The sequence below is a fragment of the Nelumbo nucifera genome, chromosome 1, assembly GCF_055504915.1.
Source record: "Nelumbo nucifera cultivar China Antique chromosome 1, China Antique-T2T, whole genome shotgun sequence".
Taxonomy (NCBI): Eukaryota; Viridiplantae; Streptophyta; class Magnoliopsida; order Proteales; family Nelumbonaceae; genus Nelumbo; species Nelumbo nucifera.
In genome coordinates, this window is record NC_142649.1 from 97,579,651 (window position 1) to 97,605,759 (window position 26,109).

Sequence of the window (26,109 nt, forward strand, 5' to 3'; positions counted from 1 at the left end):
CTTTCCAAAATAGAGCTGCAGCTGAAACGAATAGAATCATGTGCATAAAGCCATAGATGATTGATCCAAATTTGGTTCATTAACATTCAGAATGTTGAATATTAATTAACCTGTTCATGGGCCGGGTAGCCCAACAGCCCGGCCCGGCCCGGTCCCCGGATGGGCTTGGACAAGCTTTTAAGCCCACAGGTTTGACCTCAGGCACAAAACACTAAGCCCAATTATTTTTCGAGCCAGGCTCAGGATTTGTCAAAAAAAGCCCAGCCCAGTCCTACCTATTATATAATATAATATAATAAAATATATAATTAATACGCCCGATATGCCCATATCGGCGTATCGGGCGAATCAGTATTGTTTTTTTTTTGTTTTTTTTTTTCTGAACCAGTTCAGGGGGGGCAATTTAGGTCTCATCCACCCCCTGAACCGATCAAACCCCCCCCCCCCCCCCCCGATACACCCATTATAAGGGCGTATCGGAGGGGTCCCAGAACAATACGTATCAGCCAATACGTGTCGATACTTTGAACCTTGCCCGACTACCCTTTCCCCTTCTCTTCTTGTTCTCACTTCACACTCTCAGAGAGTTGAAGCAGCAACCAAGGTTCTAAATATCGATATAGGCCAATACGTTGATACACTGGTAGGGCATATCAGCCTGTATCGGTGCTTTTTTTGTTTTTATTTATTTTTTTCAAAACTGGTTCAGAAGAGTCAATTTAAGTCCTGGCTACCCTTTGAACCATGGCTTGACCCGATACCACCCCCTGTAGGGGTGCATTGGGAAGGCCCTAATATAATACGTATTGGTTGATATGGACTGATACATAACGATATTTTGAACCTTGGGAGTAACCACCAGCACCAAGTCACCAACGAACCAGCAATCTCCGGCGAGGCAGCAACAAACATAGGCTAACAGCAAGCAAGCAGCAACCAATCTTTCCTTCTCCAGCAAACTCAGGTAGCAGCAAGCCCTAGTCGGTCCTCGGTCCTCTTATCAGTCATCTCTATTTTTATCATTCTCCGGTGAGGCAGCAATCTCACCTCAGATTCTCAGATAGTAGGGACCGCCAACCGCAATCTCATCTCAGATTCTCAGATAGTAGCAACCGCCAACCTCTCTCTCTCTCTCTCTCTCTCTCTAAACTTTGTTTTTTTTTCATTTGATTCAGCTTCGATGAATAAAAATAAAATAAAATAAATATTTGTCAAATCGGGCTTCAGGCTTTTTACGAGGGCCAGGCTTGGGCCCAATGGTCAGGCCGGGCTCGGGCTCAGGCCTCAAAAAGTTATGTTAATGAAGAGTGAAAGTCAAGCCCAGCCCGGCTCATGAACAGGTCTAATACTAATATATAAAACCAAAAATGATTATATCAATAAAACTCGCTTTGATATATCATGAATTGATTGCATTTAGATCGCCTTAGTTGGATTTGATTTGAATTCTGATTCTGATATAAGGAAAACATTTGCAGACCTGTTCCAAAAGATTCATCAAATGAGGTTGGATAAACAGAAAAAATATATATTAGTAGAACAGGAGATAAGAATACAGAAAATTTAAATTAAAAAAGGGGTAAACAAGCAACCCGTATCTTGACATGCACTGTGATTCAAGAATTGAAAGACAAGGTTAATAATGAACATCAAGCGACCACCGGACCACGTGAAAATCGATAGGTTACTGCGTGCCTATGCGACACCAATAACAAATATATATAAAGCTGAAAAAATGATAAAACAAAATTGAGCAAGTACAATGAAGCATCCCTTCGCCTTTTTCTTCCAACTTTCTTGGTAATTTTAAGGTATCATGTTATAAAAATGGCCCTCAACAGTCCTTCACCCCCCCCCCCCCCCCATTATATTTCACAGATGACAAAGGACCCAATGGCCCACCCGCATATGATCTGCATAATTATTGGCGGTTCGCTCCAGTACTGATTCCTTCCGATACTCTTGTTTAGAACATGCTTACCTATAACGGCTCTTGCTGCCAACATGCAGTGAATACATTCCTCTCTGGTTTTCAAGACTCTGTCATGGGTTCCACCTTCTTCTTGCTGTAGTTCCCAAATCGACGTGCCACGCCAGCATCAGTTAAGGTGTCCCAAACCTGCAAAAGTTCAGAAAACGGTTAAATAGTACTATGTTTTAAGCTCCTGGAACATTTTAGAATGAAGGTAAATGACAAGGCCTGCCTACTTACTTCCAATCTTCCCTTGGAGCCTCCTATAGCCAGTAAAAATGGGCTGTCCTCCGAGAAGGAAATGGAAAAGATGGCTCCCTGATGACATTTTGACAAACAACAAAAAAAAGGGAAAATTTTTCTAAGATGGGCAACAGCCAAGGCAAGATGGATGAAAATGCTAGTAACAGATGAAAAGCATGCACAAATACTACAATAATATATGCATGTTACTTGTGATATCCGGCTACAGCAAGGCAAGGACACAAGCATTTGTAGTCTGAAAGTTACAGAATAGATAGATAGTATATAATATAGATAGATAGATAGATACATAGAGAGAGAGAGAGAGAGTAGTGCCATCTGTGACTAAAGAGTGTCTCAGCCGCCTATCAGGAACATCTCCCGTACTTGTATATTATTATTCAGGGGAGATGTTCCCAATATATGGTGGGATGTGACTGAGGTCGTGTGAGGAGTGCTCTGTGAGGAGAAAATCCCAATTCACTAAAGAGGGGAAGGTTTAAATAGAAGTAGAAGTAGCCCCTCCAACAGAATAAGCTAAAAAACAAGATTCGGATTAAGGAAAATCCAGTGTGCAGATATTAGGTAATACAACATATACAGGTTACACAGGTACATATATGCTTAATGTGATCAACTTGACCTAGAGGCTTCAGCTAACTATTAACACAGTAGACAGTACAATTTCATGTGCATAACACCCATGACACAGGAAAAAAAGACGGCACCAACTAGAGCACTCCGATGCATACCAGGAAAAAAAACTAAGGCACTTGAAGTATTGGTTGGGGAATTTAGGCTATATGTTCTTTCAATTTGTGAATCTAGAATAATCCTTAGTCTTGGTCCCAAATGAATAGAACTAAACTAGCCCTATTGCATAGGATAAAAAAAGGCCATTACCCAATGTTGGTCCCAACCATCTGAGGTCTTGGGAGGGATACACTGGATACAGGCTTTGGCTTTTTTTCTTTTTCTTTTTCTTTTTCTTTTCTTTCTTTTTTTGCACAAAGTGGCCACTCTCAGAACCCTATCACATAGGATCTCAGTTTGTATATTAGTCCCAATTATCAATAGGTTCAGCTCTGGATTTGCATTTTTAATTCTGATTATCAGCAGGATCAGAATTGGGTTTACTTGTTCTGAACCAATTATCTACTTACATTTTCTATATTTTGTTCTGGTTTACCTATAATAATTTCATATAAAATGTTTAGTAATATCATTTCATGGGAGATATAGAAGATACTTTGAAAGATAGAGTAAGAAAAAGAATAGATTTATTGTAAAATTAGGCCTATACTCAATATCAATATCTTAGGTTTTGTTGGGCCAGATTAGTAATTCTGGTCAATTATTTACAAACATATAGAATTTGGGTTCAGAAATAGTTCTAAGTGCTTTCTTATCAGTCCACGAGACCATTGTGTTGTTTCTTTTAAAATAATAACAAAAAAAGGAAAAGAATATCTTTTCACCCAATATATACATGTTAGAAGTGATTTCCAGGTTAGATTCAATCTAGGCATATCTAATACAGAGAGATGGCACATGTCAGATTGATCTAAGGCCCCGTTTGGTTTACAGGAATAGGGGTCTGGAATCGGAATCGGAATGGGCTATTCCCATTCCAACTGTTTGGTTGGGCGGAATCGGAATCTCATTCCCATTCCTGCTGGAATGGCATTCCCCCATCTGAGGGAATGGCCATTCCCTACCCCTCCCTTGGGAATGAAATCCCATTCCTCCTTATTCCAATTCTCATTCCCATTCCTGTCTGAACCAAACAGACTATAATAGACCATTCCGATTCCGATTCCGATTCCAATTCCGAAGGATTCCCATTCCCATTCCCATTCCGATTCCAACTGCGAACCAAAAAAAAAAAAAAAAACTTGCAGTGAGTAGTCGATCAAGACTACAGTCAGTCTTGAATTCCAAAAGATTTCGGATTGAGAAAAGTAGAAGAAAGAGGGAGAAGAAAGCAGAAGTACACAAGAGTTTTGAAAAGAGGGACAGATCAAATGAATCTGCCGCCGCCACTCTCTCAATATTTATAGATTATGTTCACTAAATGTAGGAAAGGACAGAATTTCCCTTAATGCTTACATGGCAAATAAAACAATAATAAACTGAAATAACAAGCTGTCTAAGATAACTACCAACTAACATTGACATAAATTAACAAAGGTTACATGTGCTGTCATACGACCACAGTGGGGACCACAGCCGTGGGGCCCACATCAGTGTTCTCTACACAGTGAAGCTTTGTGAGACCATTGGAACATGCAAATTCAGCAAGAAAGTCCCAATGAAAAATATATGACAAGCCATTGGACTCTTAATGTATGTGATCATAACAAAATTTGTCCGAGGGATGATATAAAAAGTGATACAACTGTGCAATAAAGGATTCATGAACATCTACAGTTCTACACATCAAAAGATTTGAACAAATCAATATTACATTGAGCTCAATGGTCACTTACAGCTTTGGGATTCCTGGATGCAACACATGAAGGTTGGTTATTTGAAAGATCCCAAAGTTTCACCTGCATACAAGTAAGAATACTAGTTAGGTGCCTATCCAGCTTATCAGAAATAATAGCCTTTCTGAAGAACATTAAGTATTACCATTTTATCTGTAGACCCTGTTGCAAGCAGCTGAGAAAAGCACAAGGTGAAGTTAGAAAAAGAAGGTGAATGTGGTTATCTATGTATATATTCCAAAGATATGATGGCATATGATACATACATTAGGTATGCAGGGATTATAAGAGAGTGAACAAACAGCCTTGTCATGTGCATGCAGAGTAAAACTTGGTTTGGATCCAGAAGCTGTGTCTGATGTTGCAGCCCGGATATCAAAACCTTGAACTGTACCATCTTCAAGACTGACCTGAAAATAAATCATATGCAAGTCAAACAAATTCATAAATCACTCTTTTGCTTCCCCACCCCTAGTCAAAAGTATTTTCATGCAGTTTCCAAGGAACAAGATATTTAATGGAAGAACAGTGAATGAATGATTTAGGCATGACAAGAACAGTGAATGAATATCTTTTTTGTGAATCCGTATAATTTGAACATCCTGTTCAATTCCTAATAAAATGTGATCGTTACTGTTCAAAAAATGCTTAAGGCATGTTTGCAAGCCTCAAGATCCCTTTAAATTGAAGAGATTGATGCAATGTGACAGTAGAACCCTGTCGGCCACCTATATTGAAGAACCTAAAGCCTTAAGCCTTGAAATGAGAAGGATATAAGCTCATTGGAGTCCCCAATCCCTCAATGTAGTAGAACCAATATATATACCCATAAGCTGTCTTAAAAAAATAAAACACCTCGACATCAACAAGAAAAAGTGGAGGTGCTATTTCTCTATGAAAACTGTCCATTTTATTTCTTATCATGCACATACGACATAAGCATTAGGAACTCCATAGTAGTTTACCTCCTAAAAACCAATTTCTCAACCAAAACTAAATGATAGATCAATTCCACAAGTGGTTGTTAATGGAAAGTTCATCAGGAAAAAGTTAGGCTCAGTATTTAGGCATCAACTGTTCTTGATGCCAATATAAAGTGATTAAGTTCCACAGAAAAGGATTAGTTTTGGAGGAAGTGGATTCCTTTCTTTATGGCTTCTTTTTCATTAATTTTGTTTTTCTGCCTAAAATATCCCAGTAATCTAACGTATTTTAAAATTACCAAAAAGAGAAAGGCATATCCAAGTAAATCCATCTTTTGACCAAGAAGGCATAGCCACCCATATCCATTCCTCTTTGGAGTTTTCTTTCTATTAACTAATGAAGTGATGAGATTTAATTTCTCATCCAAAAGGAACCACTTTTTATTCAATATAAAATCTATTTAATGTAAACATGGTTAAAGACCATTATGGCATTAAGGATCCAGGAATGTACCAGAAATGAGTGCTCAGTGTGTGGGTCCCATGCCAAGCTTTCTACATCAGCTGTAACCAACCACTTAAATCCCGTATGTGAAGGTTGCCTCCCATCTTTCTGAACATCATAAACATAATAAATGTAAGTTAAATTTTCTGAAGAATAGTTCACAACTGAAAATTCACATTCCAGAAGAAAATTTTAAATACTATATTTTCCGTTGTCACTGAAAAACAGTTAAATGGCAGTCAAATCAAAAGGGAGGGATAAAACTGCATTGTCATAAAGTTGATAATTCGGATAATCATGACCTAACAAACAGAGATTTAATCTGATGTATGCCTATTATAAAATTCTTAATTGACTTGGAACAGATAAGAAAACTTAACTTGTAGTCAACCAATACCTGAAGGTACACTGTATGAATTCGGATTAGCTGAACGCGATGGCTGTTCAGCTGGCTGTGGAACCAATGATAATATTCCACACCAGTAATAAAGTCATGTACCCCACTGTGAAAGATGGGAGGCAATGATAATATTCCGCATCAGCTAATTCGGATTAGCTGATGCGGGTCCCATGTATTTTATAAATGGCGTGGAACATTATCATTGGTTCCACAGCCATCACGTTCAACTAATCCCTGCTCACACTGTACATCCACTTCATGTTATGTTACTTTCATTTTTTAGCTAGCTAATTTTCCCATCAGACCCAAGCCTCATCCCACCTATTCGGGATTGGCTACCTCAATCCTGTCCTGCCACTCCATTCCATAGTCCAACTACAGGAAGAATCTTCAAATCTTTTCATCAACTGGATAACACCCATATTCAGGTTCTATAATGTCATAAGTCATAACCTACCAAGTGTTTGATTAATGAAAATTTAAGCAAATTCTTTTTTGAAGGTCAAAACAAATTCAAGCCTCCAAAGATGTATCAACTGCTAAACAAAAAGAAATCAACTATCCCTCACTCTCTCCTCTTCAACCTGAAAGACCATGACTGTGCTGTAGTTGTTCCCTTAATTGAATTTTTGAAAATGGTTTTCCCCAATCCTTGCCAGGATAGATGAATGAAATCTCAATCCAAAGAGCAGCTTCCTCTGTTCCACATTCTACAAGGTTCTTTTGTGCAGACTGCCAGTCAGAGAGGCCAGTGGATTTTCCAACAATGTGCTGCAAAAAAGCTCTCTGCTGCCTAGAGCATTATATTTTGAAGTGACCTATAAAAAGGTAAGTAGTTAAAACTTTTCCCAGCCTGCACTTGTATCTAGCTGTGGAAGAGAACGAATTTCATATTCATTCAATGTCATTTTGCCTTGAGGATCTAAAGCCATTTCTTTATTAGATATACATTGTCATTTTTCTGAGCCACGGTACCTTACTCCCTCCTGCAAGTCCTGAAAGATAATGCATACATCAGTGGATGAAAAGGTGCCAGCTATGTTACGAGGTATTTTGGAGGAAAAGAATGAAAGATTTTCTTCAACTGAGACCATCATCAAAGTAACTCTTTTTTTTATCAATAACCACAGATTTCATTAATAAAGGAATAAAATTACAAGGAAGAGGAGCTAAGGAATCTTAACTCCCCAAGGTATGGGAATACATCTGACTGAAAACACACAAAAACTTACAACTGAGCCCAGAACCCAGAATCCCTATTAACCCCTTGCCTAGCTAATCTATCAGCAAAGGAATTGGCATTTCTCTTTAACCAAGTACACTGGACTTCCATATCTTTGATCAGCCATTTGAACTTTCTCTTCTCATTGCTGTAGCTCCACATCTTAGAAGTGTCTTCTTTTAACCAGTCCACTACAATTGCAGAATCTCCCTCTATAATCAGTTTCTTAACATTAATTTCTTTGGCCCTTTGCACCCATTGCAAGGCTGCTAACACCTCAGCCCTCAAGGAGTCTCCCACTCCAACTGAGCCAGAAAACATAGCTATTACATGACCTCTCTCATCTCTTAGTACCCCCACAATACCCGAAGGCCCTGGATTCCCCATGCTACTGCCATCAAAATTTAGTTTGATAAAACCAGGAGGTGGAGGGTTCCAATTGAGATTCGAAGTCTTCTTTCTTGAAACTGAGCTAGCAATTTCTTTCCAATTTCTTAATATATCATTTGTTGAAAAATCTGTGAACTCATTCATTGTCTTCAACCAATGTATTACCCTTATATGAATCACTTCTACTATAGTTTCCAAGCCTCTCTCCTTTTCCGAAAAGATCCTTGCATTTCTTTCTTCCCATAATGTCCAACAAACAGCAGCTCTCACACATCTCCACATGATTCTTGATCTTTTTGTTGAGCATTCAATAGAAGAAGAGGAAAACAAGCTTTGCACATTAGTTGGGGATATCCACCTGCACCCAAACAAAGAAGCAAACAAATCCCAAATATTTTTTGCCAAAACACAGGATATTAGTAAGTGGTAACCAAACTCACCAGCAGCTTTGCATAAAACACACCAGTGTGGAGATAAACAGCTATTGGGTCTTTTTCTTTGAAGTAAATCACCTGTGTTGATTCTTTCTAGGAAAGCTTCCCAACAAAAACTCCCAACCCTCATAAGTATAAGTTGACACCACACTTCCTTGATAGGGAACGACAAACCAATAGGAATTTCTGGTTGTATTTGAGCTTTAAAGGAGGCATAAGTAAAGGATCCGGAGGAAGACAAAGTCCAAATCCTACTATCTATCTTTGTAGGCTCCAGGAAAATCCCATCAAGAATGGACAAAAGAGTTGAAATATTATCCAGTTCTGTGTCCCTGAGTGCTCTTCTCAAACCCAAGTTCCATCCAAACCCATAATTTGAATTTGAGGAAACAAGGAAAGTGGCAATTGGTTCATTTTTGAAAGTGGAGATTGCAAACAGAGCTGGAAATTGGTCTTTCAAAGGGGAGTCCCCAACCCAAACATGTTCCCAAAACTTTACAAGGTTACCCGAGTGCAGTCATACCTGATCCAAGGAGAGAAAAGAAGCAAAATAGCTTGGATGGATTTCCAGGGTGATCTTGTAGCCCACAGTTTCTCCCTCTCCAATGAAAATCTCCACAACCATTTCCCTAACAAAGCCAAATTCCTCTTCCTTAAGTTCCCAATACCTAGCCCTCCATCCTGCTTACTCCTACACACCATCTCCCATCTAACCCTATGATCATTTTTTTCCTCCCCTAGCTCCCACAAGAAGTCGCTCATTGGTTTTTCTAACTTGCTAGCCACCCTTGCAGGCACCTTAAAAACTGAAAGGTAATAAATGGGCAGATTAGCTAGAGTAGACCTAATTAAGGTGATTCTTTTTTTTTTTTTGATCAATAACATCAATTTCATTAAATTAAGAGAATAGAGGGAAAGGATAATTAAGGTGATTCTTCCTCCAAGAGATGGGTAGTTTTTCTTCCAAGAAGCAAGTCTCTTTTCAAACCTCTCCACTACTAGAATCCAAAAACTTCCTTTTTGAGGATTATCTCCTAGGGGAAGACCAAGATAAATTAGAGGCCAACTCGACACTTCACAACCCAAAATATTTGCACACTCAAGGAGCTCACTTTCCCCATATTCACACCTACGACACAACTTTTATCAAAGTCCAATCCTCGTCACCCAGAGATTGAGCAGATTTGAGCATCTCCCAATCTGTATACTTTTAGAGTCAAACCTTGATGGGTGTTTGTTGGGAATCTGAGACACATGGTAGGGGTGGTACATGAGGGTTGAAGTTGACTGGGATTTACAAATAGCCACTGATTGGATCTCCTGCAATTCCACAGATTTCAGAGAGGCCAGATTGTCACATCAACAAGATTAACTCATTCAACTGTGTCCCAATTCCCAAGGGCTTAGACTCTCCTCAGTGATTTAAGAAGATTGAGGTGGACCAAGATTTATGAAAAGCCATTAACCAAATCTCCCATAACTCTAGCAGGCATGATTGTTAATCACATTTACTGAGATGTAAGTTCATTGAATACAAATAATATCATGTTTAACTGGTTCCAAATTTTGCCTCCTTGGTTGCTAATGCGATTGTAAGAGGTGGATTTGACAGAATATGCTTGCTTAGCTTAGGGCAGCATGCTTATATAATTTTGCTTCGGTTTTGGGCTTGGTTGGAGGCTTGGAGCGTTTCCCAATATTTGCAATCATTGGCCTTCAAAGGAAAAAAAAAAAGTTTACTAACATTTTTCTGCATGTGTTCTTGGAAAGAACTCTATCTGAAATACTAAAATATGTAAGCATCATAAAATACAACAGTAAGAAAAAAGACACTTCCTTAAAGTAATCAAAAATAGCCTAGAGAACAGCCAATTCCCTGCAGCACCTGATTAGAAACCTTCCAACAATTTTGTTTTATTTATTTATTTTCCTTCCTGAATGTCTCCACTCTTTACCATAACAAGTACTTTCTTCCATATTGAATAACTTGCAATGGATCAAATAATAAGAATGTAAAAGAAAGATGAAGTTTCTGTATAGAATATTTGAGTAATTCTCAAAAATAAGACATTGTACACATGGCCATTGTCAGGAACCACTATCCAATAACCAATATGAGGGATCATCTATGCAGAAAGCAACCTGGTAGGATACCCTAAGTCCTAAACATATCTGTGGGTTTTTCTTGACAATCACCCAGTTTTTCCTAAAAGAATGTATAGATTAGATTGATAGAAACTCCAATCTAGAGTTCAAAATCTCTTCATACCGACTGAATAAAATGGGAGGTCCCAACCGCATTCCCTCAACAAGTCAACATGTATATATAGAACATGGTGCTAATTATTTCATTTCCATCTAAGTTTTGACTTCAGTAATAGTCCTTAGGATCTGAATATATAATTTGAGTAAATAGCACAGACATAAAACAAAAAGATACTGATACGTACCAGAACAACTGAGTGATCAAATGATCCACTGAGAAGAACTTGTGGCACGTGATGATTCCACGCAACTGCTTGAACCTGTAACAAGAACAAGAAAAGCCAGAATCCATTACCTATCAATAACAGCATGTATTGTCAGGGCAGAAAATGGAACGCATTACAGCTGTTATGGACGCCTTCCTCGGGAAGACGTACCATCGCCGCCGGCAGCAACAGGCCCCGGGCCCACCGCCAGCAGCAGCAAGGATTCAGTGATGCTCATCCTACCCAGTTCGGCAACAGCAGCCTTATCTAGATTAGATTAGCTCATTTTGCTTGTTCTTATCTCTTATCTCATCTTGTTAATAGCTTATCAGATTAGGATTAGCTTAGCTTATCTTATCTTGTTAGTAGCTTATCAGATTAGGATTATCTTATCTTATCCTTAGCAAGATAGAACTGGAAGTCTCCCTATTCAGCAAGGAGACTCCCTTTGATTAGGACTCTTGTATTCTCCTATTTAAGGAGAACCCATTATTGAATGAGATATCAAATTATTCAGTCAAGAGTGAGTTAAGAGAATTGGTGATCTCTTGGACAAATCACCAAAGGCGCCAAGATAGGTTCATCACGAGCAGGAAGGAACAAGGGAAAATAGGAGGTTTTCCCCGTGGACCGACCCATGACGAGATCCTATTCCCGGGCCCTCAACAACTTGGTATCAGAGCAAGGCGTCATGGGAGATCTGGAGCAGCTACCTTCCAGGGTCCACGACCTCGAGCACCAACTCGTGGAGACCAACTCCGAAGTTCGTGAGATCAAAGGTGAAGTGCGAGAACTGTGGCGATTAATGGAGATGTTTCTTTCCAGTACGGAAAGGAACTCTGATGGAGGGACAGCAGCTAATGACCGCCGGCCAGATCTGTCGGAGTCTTCCGGCGAACAGCAGTCTGTCGGCCATGGAGCAGCCATCATCCCCAAGTACAGCAGGCTGGAGTTCCCATCGTACAATGGCAACGGAGACCCCCTAGGCTGGCTGTATCGCTGCGAGCAGTTCTTCCGGAATCAACGGACAAATGACCAGGACAAGGTAAGCCTAGCCGCCTTTCATTTAACAGAAGAAGCACAGCTTTGGTTTTATCGGTTAAAGCAAGAAGAACCCGGGCTCAGTTGGCCCCAGTTTAAATCCTATTGCCTTCTTCGGTTCGGACCCCCATTGACTAGCAACCCACTGGGCGAGCTAATTAACCTTAAACAGACCGGAACAGTTGCTGAATACCAGCGACAGTTCCAAACCCTCCTCGCGAGGGCATCCTCCGTGTGACCAGACCAGCAAGTGGATATGTTCATAGCAGGGTTAGCAGAACCCCTGCGGGTGGATGTCGAGATGCAGAATCCCCCAAATTTGGTCACAGCCATGAACTTAGCCCGCGCATTTGAGCGCAAGCTGCAGCTCAGCTGCGGAATTTTTAATGTGGGTCATCCACCGAACTCGTGGGTGCCCCCAAGACCAGCAGCAACGACCCCCTCTTCTGCTACCAGCCGAGAAATGAAGCCTCCCACGACCACCACCTCTAGAGCAGTGACAAGTACAGGCAGTAACATGGTCATTCCTCCCATCAAGCGCTTGACCAGGGCAGAAATGGCAGAGCGCCGAGCGAGAGGTCAATGTTTCAACTGTGATGACCTCTACTCGGCAGGACATAGATGCAAGAGGCTTTTTTGCCTTCTCATAGATGAGCAAGAGGAGGAGGAAGGGGAACCCGTCACATTCGAACCAGAGATCTCTCTCCATGCGATCACCGGTATTAAAACCTCTCAGACCATGCAATTACAGGCACAGATTGCAGGTCGGCCGGTGCGCATTCTCGTCGATTCAGGGAGCACACACAACTTCATAAGTGAACATGCAGCCCTGCAGTTAAAACTACCAATGGAACTCCGGCGGCGACTACAGGTAGCTGTCGCAAATGGTGAAAAAGTTCACAGTCCAGGGATTTGTAAGGACGTCCCAGTACAGGTCAATTCTGAACTAATTCTTGTTGATTTATTTGTACTCTCATTGGATGGGTTCGATATTGTTCTTGGGGTCAAATGGTTAATTACCCTAGGCCCGATTTTGTGGGACTTTAGCGCACTCACCATGACCTTCCACCTGAATGGCAAGCAAGTTTCATGGCATGGTTGCGAGGTTAAAAAAAAGACACCGCAGGTTCATGCACTCCGAACAGAACCAGCAGCCATGGAAAAACTTCTCGCCGAGTTTTCAGATCTGTTCCAGGAACCGAAGGGCCTTCCCCCTTCCCGAGCTTGCGACCATCGTATTCCTTTGGTGGCGGGTTCAGCACCAGTCGTTGTCAGGCCTTATCGCTACCCTCACTTACAGAAGGATGAGATAGAAAAACAATGTACAGCGATGCTGAACCAAGGGATCATACGCAAAAAGTCACTCCCCCTTCTCTTCGCCGGTTCTGTTGGTGGCGAAGCAGGATGGAACGTGGAGGTTCTGTGTTGACTATAGAGAACTCAATGACCGGACGATCAAAGATAAGTTCCCTATTCCCGTTGTTGACGAACTGCTGGACGAGTTGCATGGTGCCTAGTATTTCTCTAAGTTGGACCTCAGGTCCGGATATTTCCAAGTTCGCATGGCTCCCGGTGACGTGAAGAAGACTTCTTTTTGCACCCACCATGGCCACTTCGAATTTTTAGTCATGCCATTCGGACTCTCCAATGCACCATCTACATTTCAGGCACTAATGAACGCGGTATTCCAGCCCCATCTGCGCAAATTTGTTTTAGTTTTCTTTGATGATATCCTCGTTTACAACAAATCATGGGTAGAGCATGTCCACCATCTGAGGACCGTTTTCGTACTCCTACGCCAACACAGCTTATTCCTGAAACGGTCCAAGTGCTCCTTCGGGGAACGACAGGTTCTTTACCTCGGCCACATCATCCATGGGCAGGGTGTAACAGTATATAGTTCCAAGATTCAGGCTATAAGAGAATGGCCCAAACCTCAATCCGCCAAGGCCTTACGCAGGCTCCTCGATTTAACGGGTTACTACGGCAAATTTGTACAGAACTATGGAGTGTTGGCAGCCCCGTTAACCAACCTGTTGAAGAGAAACTCCTTCCGGTGGGACAACGCAGCTGATGAAGCTTTTCTGTCACTGTGAAATGCACCGTCTTCAACCCCTGTCCTGCAATTACCTAATTTCGCCCTCGAATTTACAGTCGAGTGCGATGCTTCCGGAGTGGGTATCGGGGTCATACTACAGCAGCAAGGGCACCCGATCACTTTCTTCAGCCACAGATTGGCCGACCGGCATCTGAAGCTCCCAGCCTATGAGCGCGAACTAATCGGCCTTGCCCGAGCCATCCAGCACTGGAGGCCGTATTTGTGGGGGCGGTTGTTCATCGTCAAAACTGATCATTATAGCCTCAAATACCTGTTAGAGCGGCGTCTCACCACTTCCCCTCAGCAGCATTGGGTTAGCAAACTGCTCGGGTTTGACTTCCGGGTGGAATATAAGGCGGGATCCTCTAATCGCGCAACTGATGCCTTGTCTAGGCGAGAAGAAGACACGATGGTTCTATGTAGCATTTCCCAACCTCAAATCTCTCTGTTTGACGACATTAAGAAGGCAGCACCACAGTCCCCGGAATGGTCGCTCTTACTACAGAAGATCCAGACCGGCACGGCCGACCCCGATTGGTCACTTCACGACGGGTTGGTACTATATAAGGGACGAGTCCATCTTCCAGCAGACTGCCCGTTGATTCCCACCATCATCACCAGCATCCATAACTCCACCCATGAGGGCATTCAAAAAACACTACACCGCGTCCAGACTGATTTCCATTGGCGAGGTATGAAGACTTCTATTCGAGATTTTGTCTAGAATTGCTCCACATGCCAACAGCACAAATGGGAAAACCTACACCCGGCAGGCCTCCTTCAGCCCCTTTCCATCCCATCGCAGATCTGGGCCGACATCTTCATGGACTTCATTGAGGGACTTCCCAAGGTAGGGGGCAAATCAGTTCTCTTTGTGGTAGTCGACCGCTTCTCTAAATACGCGCACTTCATTCCTCTATCACACCCGTACAGTGCCACTTCGGTTGCCCTCGCCTTCTTTACACATATCTTTCGCTTACATGGGTTGTCGGAATCCATCGTCAGCGATAGAGACCCGGTCTTCACTAGTGCCTTCTAGAAAGAGTTATTTCGACTGCACGGCACCACCCTGGCCAAATCATCAGCTTACCGGCCACAAACCGCCGGTCAGACGGAAGTGGTTAACCGCACTATCGAGATGTATCTCCGCTGTTTCGTAGGCGATCAACCTCGACGGTGGTTGGAATGGCTTCCTTGGGCCGAGTACTGCTACAACACAGCCTACCATTCCTCCCTCGGCATGACTCCCTTTCGCGTCGTTTACGGCAGGGATCCTCCCCGCTTGCTGTCCTACGAGCCCGGATCTACTCGCTTGGACGCAAACGATCACTCCTTACAGGACCGCGACGCCCTCCTCGCCGACGTCCGCATTCGCTTACAGCAAGCCCAGCTCCGCATGAAGCTCCACTATGATAAGCACCACCGGGAACTATCATTCGATCCAGGACAATTTGTTTGGTTGAAGCTCCAGCCCTACCGGCAGCGCTCCTTGCGCCACAAGGCTGCCCCGAAGCTAGCCCCAAAGCTGGCCCCTAAGTTCTTATGTGAACTGCTGCAACACTTGGGTGCTAAAAGAGAAAAAACAGTAAAAAGGAAGATGAGCACTTCTACTAGTCTGGTGAGAAATAATAAGCAAGAGACTCTATTAGTGACAGCTGGGGCAAGCAAATACAGAATGGGAGTAAACATACAGAGAGGAGATTGGGAGAGTAAGCTGATAGTTGAAGCTTCAGCTCATATACTAGACTGGAGGAAAGTTGCAGATCTATTAATAGCAAGTTTAAAGCTGAAGAGTACATTTATTTTAACACCCTTTGAGAAGGATAAGGCTGTGCTGGATCTGCTGGAGAATAGAGTAGAGATTGAGGCATTAAATATCCAAGCTGCTCTTGGAAGCTTCACAGTTTCAAGATGGTGTCCGGGATCAAACTCCAAAGATTTCTTTGTTGAAGATGGAGTGATGGTACGTCTCTTAGGTCTTCCCTTTAACTTGTGGAAGCAGGAAGTTGCTGAAGCCATTGCTTTGATGTGTGGAGGATCTTTAGGAGGTGCCTTTTGGGGAGACCTTTGTTCAGCCTCCATTCTATTGAATGGTGTAAAACCTGAGGAGATTCCTCGAAAGATTGAGGTGCTAGTTGAAGGGCTTTGCTATTCAGTGTGGCTGGCTTCATCCTTTGAATCGGTGCTCTAGAAGGAGGCTCGTAGGGAGGGAGATGAGAAGGTTGAAGAAGAAGTACTGCATGGCAAGAAGGGATTGGTTGATTCAAACAAGAAAAGATCTTTCACAAAAATGGAAAAACAAAGACTGGAGAAACAAAAGGGTAGCACTCAGGGGGTGGGTTTTATGCGTGTGGGAGCAGTGAACAGCCTGGAGGGTGGCAGGTCCTTTGCACAGGTTGTAACCGGCGCCAACTTGACCTATTTGAACAAGGAAAAGGAGCAAGTCCAAGGAAGAACTGGATCTAGACCGGATAAAACCAAACCGAGTGCGTGTGACTCTTTTAAAAGTCACGTGAGGTCGTAGTGGCTTAAAAATGGGCCAGAGCCAAAGCCCATTCGAAAAGTCTTGGGTGCGATTAAAGGCCCATTTGGGTCAGCGGGCCAGATCCAGTGGTTTAAGAAGGCGTGTGAGCCTTTAGTAACTCACATGACTGGGGACACGACTAAGATAGACGATGCTAATGGTCTATCATCGTCCCCAGTCGCGAGACAAAGGAGGAACGCGTGCAGCGCCGAAAAGCAGAGAAGTTGCTCGACTTGCGGTGGGTTTACCGACGAAGGCTGAAGGAGTTTAGCCCCCTGCGGCGCTCCTCAGAGAAGCCGAAGCCAAGTTACGTTAAAGGAAGACCTGAAGAGAAGGAAGACAAGGATGAAGGCTGGGCGCAGTGCAGTGCAGTGAAGATGATGAAGACTCAGAGGACTGTTCGGTTGATGGTACTAGCTTGGGCAGTGTAAACGATGAAGGCAGTTGCGTTGGAGGTGACGTGGATGGGTGGAATATTGTAAGTTTATTTCAGGGTGACGAAGGCAAGCGGTACAACCCGTTCCCAAGACCTCAGAGTGTGCAAGGAGGATCAGAAGGGCAGACCGAGAGAACCGGAAGTAGAGCAGGAACACACCATCAAGGGGTGAACCAGGGGTAGAGTGGAAAGATCATCAGGGTGACCAAAGGACAGAAGTACTTCCTGACCAACTCAGGGAGATAAATTTTTACCAACCTCTGGAACAAGAGAGGGAGGCAAGGAGCAGTCCTTTTCCAGCTTGTCCATCAGTCCCAAGTAACCAAGTGATTTCGGTTTGTGCTACTAATGTGTCTCCAGTGTCTTTGGTTCCAGATTCCGTTCCTGCTCCATGTCTTGTAGCCCATGATTATGTAGCCGAGCCAGCAGATGGGCTCTCCAAGGAGGGAGAGACCAGAAGGAAGGAAGGTGGGAAGGTGCCGGAAGGAAGGTTTAGGAGTGAAAAAGTCGGGGAAATTATTGAAAGAGTGCTTAAGGAAGTGGAAGGAGAGCTGATCTGGAGAGGGGAAGGGGAGGTAGGAAGAGGGGAGGGGTTAGTGGAGAGGAGGGAAAGGAATGAGGGTAGAGATGGAGAGGACTACGAGGAGAGAGCAGGGTTTGAGGGAGGTAATAGGAAAGGGAGGGTGGATGGAGAAGAAAGAGTAGAGGTGGGACTAGAGGAGAGGAAGAAGGGGCAGGTGGATACAGATGGAGGGGATCCTGTAGGAAGGGTAGGGTTGGCAGACTTGGTGAGAGGAGACATGATAGCAGAATTTGTAGGGAAGCTAGGGTGCAGATTGAAAGATCTGAATGTGCTGAAAAAAAACTTATAGAAGAGGAAGGAGAAGATCAGAATAAAGAAGAGGAGATTGAGTGAAGTAGAGAGATTGAAGAGAGATGTAGAAGGTGATAAGAGGCTCGGGGTAAAGGGAGACAGGAGGAAAGGGGAAAATAGTGGTAAGTGGCAAGGGGTTCACCAAGAAGCGGAATGAAGATTCTTAGTTCGAATGTGAGGGGAATTGGGAGTGCAAGGAAGAGGGCGACAATAAAGAGGTAATCAAACGGTGTGACCCAGACATTGTGCTGCTACAAGAGTCTAAGAGAATGCAGTTTAATGATAAATGGGCAATGAGTGTATGGAAAGCCATGGGAATTAGCTGGGTGGCTGCTCCCTCGTGGGGTGCCTCCGGGGGGATTGTAACAATGTGGAAAAAGGATGTGGTGGAAGGTCTGGAGGAGTTGATCGGAAAGTACTCGGTGTCTCTGAAGTTTAAGCAGCAAGAGGATGACTATACATGGGTGCTCACAAATGTTTACGGACCGAATGACTACAAAGAGAGAGAGGAGTTGTGGGAGGAACTGGCGGATGTTAGAGGGTTGTGGGATGGGCCGTGGTGCATGGGTGGGGATTTCAATGTGATCAGATTCTCGGAGGAGTCCAATAAGGTTAACCAGAGGGTGACAAAAAGCATGAGGAAGTTTAATAGTTTTGTGGATGCCTTTGAGCTTAAAGAGATTCCCCTAGCCCATAAGACGTTTACATGGTCAAACCTCCAATCTAGACCCATTTGCTCTAAACTAGATAGATTCCTGTTCTCTTTGGATTGGGAAGAACATTGGGGAACCTTGGCTTCTAGAGCTCTCCCAAGGGTGACCTCAGATCACTGGCCCATAGTATTATGTAAGGAGAAAAGAAGGTGTGGAGGTCCTACCCCCTTTAGATTTGAAAATATGTGGTTACGTCATCTAGGGTTTACTAACAAAGTGAGGGAATGGTGGCATGACTGTAACCCACTGGTGGATTGGGAGGGGATGAGATTTCATAAGAAACTACAATTCTTGAAAGCAAGAATCAAGGAGTGGAACTTGATGGAGTTTGGGATGATAGAAGAAAGAAAGGGAGATTTGATGGATAAGATTGAAAGCCTTGACTCTAAAGAAGAAATGGGAGAATTTGGAGAGGAAGACAATGATCTCAGGAGAGATTTGAGAAGACAGCTAGAGGATTGTCTGCACAAGAAGGAAATTAGTTGGAGGCAAAAATCTCGATGTAAGTGGTTGCAAGAGGGAGACAGAAACACTAGGTATTTCCATTCTCTAGCAGATGGTAGGAGAAGGAAGAACCTTATCTCCAAATTGGTAGTAGATGGAGTCGAGTTAGTACAACAAGAGGAGATTGCCAGGGCTTGTGTGAAGCACTTCAAATCTATTCTAAGAAGGCCTGTAAGTAGAAGGGTGTGGGTAGAAGGTCTGGACTGGCCAGATGTAGAGGTGGAAAACAGGAGAAGGCTGGAAAGAAGCTTTACTCTAGAAGAGATCAAGGAGGCTGTGTTTTCTATGGATAGAATAAAAGCTCCAGGGCCGGATGGGTTCACAATGGCTTTTTATCAGGATTGTTGGGATATCGTGAAAGATGATCTCTTGCGGGTGTTTGAGGAGTTTTTCAGGAGACGAATTGTCAATCCGGGTGTGAACTCTACATTTATAGCTTTAATTCCAAAAAAAAAAGATGCATCCCACCCGAAGGATTTTAGGCCAATTAGCCTGGTTAATAGCTTGTATAAGATCATTGCAAAAGTGTTGTCTATGAGGTTGAAGAAGGTATTGTCTGATATCATTGCACACTATCAAGGAGCCTTTGTGAGTGGGAGACAAATAACTGATCAGATTTTAATTGCTAATGAGAGTGTGGAGAACTTTAAGAGGGATAAGAAGAAGGGAGTGGTTTGTAAGTTGGACTTGGAAAAGGCTTATGACTTGGTGGACTGGGATTTCTTGAGGAGAGTTTTGACTAAATTTGGGTTTGGGGCTAGATGGTGCAAGTGGATCATGGGTTGTGTCAGGAGTTGTCATTATTCAGTACTAGTGAATGGGACAGTGGTAGATTTCTTTCCAGTCAATAGGGGTATAAGACAAGGAAGCCCCCTATCTCCTTTCTTGTTCATTCTAATTGCGGAGGTTCTGGGGAAACTGATCCACAGAGCAAATGATAGGGGACTCATTAGAGGCTAGAGAGTTGGGAGGGTGGAAACCCCCCTCACTCACCTACAGTTTGCTGATGACACGATTCTATTTTGTGAAGGCGGTAATGTGAGCTTGATCAGGAACTTGAAGTTGGTGATACAACTGTTTGAGCAAATGTCTAACTTGAAGGTTAACCTTGGGAAAAGTTGTATAGTGGGGGTGAACCTGGAGGAGGGAGAGCTTAGGGAGAGTGCTGAACTGTTGGGATGTGAAGTTTCGGGGTGGCCGTTGAACTACTTAGGGTTGCCATTAGGTGATAATCCCATGCGAGAGAGCTTTTGGAACCCGGTGGTGGAAAGGTTTGAAAAAAGACTGGTATCCTGGAAAAAGAATTACCTCTCTCTCGGTGGAAGAATTACACTAATTAAGGCCACACTTGCTAACTTACCCATCTTTTTCCTATCGGTGTTTAAATCCCAGTAAAGGTCGCTAACAGATTAGAGAAGTTTATGAGAGATTTCCTGTGGGTGCCAGGAGAGGAGAAGAGGGATCACAGAGTTAGCTGGGAGATAGTGTGTAGGAGTAAGTCTTGCAGTGGTGTGGGGCTTAGGAGTATCAGAAGAAGGAATATGACTCTGTTGGGGAAGTGGTTGTGGAGGTTCCCTATGGAGAAGGAGAAGCTATGGGCTAAAATAGTGGCAAGTATACATGGGCTGGAGGACAATGGATGGGATGCTGGAATCAGAGCTAGGACCACAAGCAACTCTCCTTGGAAAGCCATCCATGACCTGCTACCAGTTTTCTCCCCTAATATCAGGTATGACTTGAATTCCGGTAATTCCATAAAATTTTGGGAACAAACTTGGGTGGGGAGCGCCCCTTTAAAGGATCAATTTCCTTCTTTGTATGCTCTATCTGATTTGAAAAATGAGCCGATCTCGTCTTTCATCACCCCGTCCTCTTCCACTTCTGGGATTGGGTGGAACTTGGGTTTAAGAAGGGATGAGGGACTCAGACCTTGACAGTATTTCGAGCCTTATTGCACTTCTTGATAATGTTGTCTTAGACCCCACTAGGGAGGATTCTAGAATTTGGACACCTACCCCCAATGGAATCTTCTCTTGTGCCTCGTTCTTCAAAGTCTTAAGTCAGTCCACCAGTCCTACCTTCCCCCCTTTCCCTGTTGGTGAGGTTTGGTGTAGAGCAATACCTCCTAGGGTTGGTAGTTTTTGTTGGGAAGCCTATCTGGAAAGAATTAACACTGGTGATCTACTCCAAAAGAAGAGACCCAATACTTGTTTGTCACCTTAGTGGTGTGTTCTATGTAAAGCGGATGGGGAGACTGGTTTTCACCTACTATGTCTTGCCACTTTGCGAGGTCAATTTGGGATTGGGCTTCCTCCTTATTTGGACGCAATTGGAATCCCCCATCAAACTTGCAGGGCCTTTTCTCCCCCACCTTTTTCAGGTGGCGGATAAAAAGGGGAAGGATAATGTGGAGAGGACTAAGGGCTGTAGTATGTTGGACATTGTGGGAGGAAAGAAACTCCAAGATATTCTCAGAAATCCAAAGAGGAGCAGCAGATCTAAAGGCTACCATACATATTAGGGCAGTACAGTGGCTGAAATATTTGAAACTATTCACAGATTACATTGTGGATGACATGTTGAGGAAGTGGGGTGAAATTGCAAATTGCACACAGACCAAGTCAGTAATGAAAGTGGTTTGGACTCCCCCACCTAGAGGATTCTTGAAATTAAACTTTGATGGATGCAGTAGGGAAAATCCGGGGCAATCGGGGATTGGAGGTGTTTTTAGGGACGAAAATGGGGTCATCTCTGCCATGTTCTCAGGCCCAATTGGAGTGGGTGACTCCCTTAGAGCTGAGATCCTTGCAGTTATGGAAGGAGTCCGAAAAGCTAAAGAGTTGAACATCAAGAAACTCATAGTTGAAGGGGATTCAGAGGTGGTGATAGGAGGGAATGGTTTATGGAAGTATAACAATGAGAGGAGGAAATTCATGTGGCTGGTGCGGGAGATGGAAGTTAAGACATGTTGGGTTAAAAGATTGGCTAATTCCCTAGCTAACGGTTTAGCTAAACAAGGGGCAGAAAGGGATTCACTATTTTGGGCTAAGCTGTAACTTTAGTGTATTCTGTATTCTTTTCTCTTTTTCTTCTTTTTTCTTTCTTTTATGAGGCTCTTAGTGACTCTTGGAAGATAAGTGTGTTTGTCTTCCTCCTGTAAATTTTCTACTGATGATTAATGAAAGTGTTATTGATCAAAAAAAAAAAAAAAAAAAAAAGCAAAGAGTTGGATTTTAGATTATCCTACTTAGCTCAATGAGACCAGCAAGTTTATATTCCTTAGAGATATCTAAATTACCAAGATTCTGTGTTTCCGTATATGAAGCAACCCTACTGGCATGTCTTCAGGCAACAAAGTTTCAAAATAGTCTAGTATAACTGACTAAACTGAATGGGGATTAGTGATCACTAATGTAAATGGAGAAAACAGAAAGTGGTCAGCATTTCTTTGTATAGAATATGACTGTGTAGAGCATCAGTCAGGCTTTCTCTCAAACCAAAGTTCAACACTCAGGATGAAACACGGTGCCTGCCTTGTCTGTATGGTGTTCCATTGTGATGTCACATTTTCCTGCTGCTACATCCCAAATCTTGACAGACTTGTCAGCACTTGCGCTTGCAAGGACATTCCTGAGCATAAAATTTATGAAAAAAAAGCAGCACGATCAAAAGCAATATAAAAAATATGCACATTAAACTAACAGAAACTATTTGATAGATAGAAAGTTGCATGCTTACCTGAACTCCTTGTTCCATGCAAGCCCAAGTACAGAATCAGTGTGGCTGTCCTTTTTGTATTTGACCGATGCCTAAAATACCCAAATATGTGTGGACACAAGGAGGAAGGTCATATTCAATAAAATATAAGACAGTAAGGATACAAAAACAAGCTGAAAACAAGGAAACAGTAAATGTAACTATTACAGCCTGAAGGGTACTAGAGACAGTTAATAGTAGTAAATGTATGTCCAATATGCATGGCACACAAACAGGATGTAAATCCAATGTTAAGGGTCCCACAAAGGAGATATACTTGATAATGTTTATTCCAAGTAGACAAGCACAGAAGAGGGGTTTTATCAAATTCAATTTTGATGGCAGTAGGGGTAATCCAGAACCATCAGGAGTGGGAGGTATTTTCAGAAACAAGTCAGGTCTCATTATTGCCTTATTCTCAGGCCGAATTGGCTCTGGAGATTTGTTGAGGGCTAAGATAATGGCTGTAATGAAGGGTGCACAAAGAGCAAGTTGAATACTGCTAAAGTAGTGATTGAAGGGGACTTACAATTGGTAATTGGGTGGCTCAGAACAAACGGAAAGTTCTTTGGATTTACAGGAATGAAATGAAAAAAAAATTCAAGTGACTGACAAAGTGACTAGGACATGGAAGTAACATTTCAATGGGTACAAAGAGAAGCTAATTATATGGCTGATTGTCTAGTAAAACAAGGGATGGGGAGGGGTCAAACGTTTTTTTTTTTTTTGAGGAATGGGAGGGGTCCATAGCTCCAAGTAGGGGTGAGCATGGGCCGGTTCAGTTCAGTTCCATGGCAGAATCTAGAGCCTACCCTGTAGGGGTCGATTCCTGGTTTTTGGAACTGGAACCTACCCTGTGAAGGTCGGTTTTCCAAGTAGACAAGCACAGAAGAGGGGTTTTATCAAATTCAATTTTGATGGCAGTAGTAGGGGTAATCCAGAACCATCAGGAGTGGGAGGTATTTTCAGAAACAAGTCAGGTCTCATTATTGCCTTATTCTCAGGCCGAATTGGCTCTGGAGATTTGTTGAGGGCTAAGATAATGGCTGTAATGAAGGGTGCACAAAGAGCAAGTTGAATACTGCTAAAGTAGTGATTGAAGGGGACTTACAATTGGTAATTGGGTGGCTCAGAACAAACGGAAAGTTCTTTGGATTTACAGGAATGAAATGAAAAAAAAATTCAAGTGACTGACAAAGTGACTAGGGCATGGAAGTAACATTTCAATGGGTACAAAGAGAAGCTAATTATATGGCTGATTGTCTAGTAAAACAAGGGATGGGGAGGGGTCAAATGTTTTTTTTTTTTTTGAGGAATGGGAGGGGTCCATGGCTCCAAGTAGGGGTGAGCATGGGCCGGTTCAGTTCAGTTCCATGGCAGAATCTAGAGCCTACCCTGTAGGGGTCGATTCCTGGTTTTTGGAACTGGAACCTACCCTGTGAAGGTCGGTTCCAGGGCCGGTTCTGGCCTTGGTGGTTCTGGGGTCGGTTCCAGGGTCTATCCATGGAACCTGTACTTTTTTAACTCTCCCCCTTCACAAAAAAAAGCATGTTCTTTAAAAACTTGATTTTTAATAAATACAATATATAGTTTAAAATGTTTTATTGATTAAATTGGATAACTTAATATGTAGATTATCATTATATGGTTAAAAACTTATAAATTAAATTTAAATTTTGTAAATATTACCTTTTACACTACTTATTGTACACATTCAAATATTAAAAGGAAAACAAATGATCAAATCACTTAAGTAACTCAGTGGTCAAGTGAGACCATGGCCTTTGTAACCATGAATGCTTGGATTCAAATCTTCAAATCCCCAAAAGTATTCTGGGGTTTATTTCAAGGCAAGTTCGGTTCCAAATCAGGTTCCAACAAGGTCGGTTCCACCAAGGCCAACCAAAGGTCGGTTCGGGTAGGGTAAACCCCTAGACCCTGGAACCAGCCTGGGTGGGGGTCGGTTCAAAGAATTTGGAACCAGAGCCTACCCTGTAACATATTGGATAGGATCGGTTCAAGGCTGGTTCGAGGTCGGTTCCACTTAGTTCCAGGTAGAACCTACCCATTTGCTCACCCCTAGCTCCAAGCTATGCTGAACTTAATGGTGACTGCACAAAATTAGAAAGAAACAAAGCAGAAAGAGGAGAGAATTATATTTTGTGAAGTCTTGCCAATACGATGGGTTGAGTGACTAGAGTCTCACCACCCAACAAACCTTGGTATAAAAATATCATGATTAGGATGGGGAAAATTGGAGTCTCCCCACCAAAAGGGGAGGAGTCTTGCACTCTTGCTTCACACCAAAAGTTGCAGAGCAAAAAATTTCAATCTTTCATTAATATGGAAAAGAGGAGTAATGGGCTATTTATAGGCAAGAGAAGGTTCCTTAAGGGGGTTATGGGTTGGGGGATGGACTACCCCCGTTGTGTAGCCCTTCAGAACATATTAAAAAAAAAAGACAAGGTTCCTTAAGGGGCAAGAAAGCCCTCTCTTGCAAAACATGTTTCATACTAAACCAAAAAACCAATATTATATATATATATATATATATATATATATATATATATTCCTAGAACATTCTTCTAGAATATTCTCCCAGATCCTTCAATATTTAGCTTGCTGAATGGGCTTCAACTTTGGGCCACAGGTCAAATATTCAAAGTCCCATGGGCTAGGACTATGGGTTGGCAATAATGGGTTCCTTTCTTAGGCTAGAACACATTAGACTTTATGTTTAGGCCCCAAGAGCGACATTTAATCTCTATATGTGCACATGCCTATGGTCATTTGGCAAGGTGCCAACCAGCTGTGTGGTAAGGTCTCCTGCTGGTTGTAGCGGAGACTTGGGATGGAATCTCACCTGCACATGGGTTGGGGGATGGGCTACCCCCCCCGATTGTGTATCCCATCAAAAGAAATAAAAAAATGGTCAATCAGTATTAGGCCACACTTAGGGATGATCATGGGCTGGGCCAGGCCAGGCTTTTACAGGGTAGCCATGGCATCTACCGCTGCCCAAGTCTGGGCCAGCCTGCAACTCAGGAGCACTTGAAGGAGCCTTTCATTAGCCTACTGGATCCATTCATTCATGTACAGGTGGCTTGCCCTTCC

At 42.8% G+C, this 26,109-nt stretch overlaps 1 protein-coding gene across 3 annotated transcripts in view; it reads right to left on the bottom strand.

The window, feature by feature from the left end:
* Positions 1-1,547: 1,547 nt before the first annotated feature.
* The window catches only part of LOC104610576 (uncharacterized), a 30,648-nt gene continuing 6,086 nt past the window's right edge, over positions 1,548-26,109 (bottom strand). For all 3 annotated transcript variants that reach the window (XM_010277264.2, XM_088889585.1, XM_010277265.3), the window contains exons 9-17: positions 22,978-23,048; positions 22,773-22,869; positions 11,029-11,103; positions 6,142-6,240; positions 4,971-5,114; positions 4,850-4,879; positions 4,705-4,767; positions 2,213-2,290; positions 1,548-2,119 (exon numbers count right to left, since the gene is read on the bottom strand). In XM_010277264.2, the coding sequence (XP_010275566.1) occupies positions 2,033-2,119; positions 2,213-2,290; positions 4,705-4,767; positions 4,850-4,879; positions 4,971-5,114; positions 6,142-6,240; positions 11,029-11,103; positions 22,773-22,869; positions 22,978-23,048 (744 nt within the window). In that variant the 3' untranslated portion in view covers positions 1,548-2,032. The remainder of the gene's footprint in view (positions 2,120-2,212; positions 2,291-4,704; positions 4,768-4,849; positions 4,880-4,970; positions 5,115-6,141; positions 6,241-11,028; positions 11,104-22,772; positions 22,870-22,977; positions 23,049-26,109) is intronic.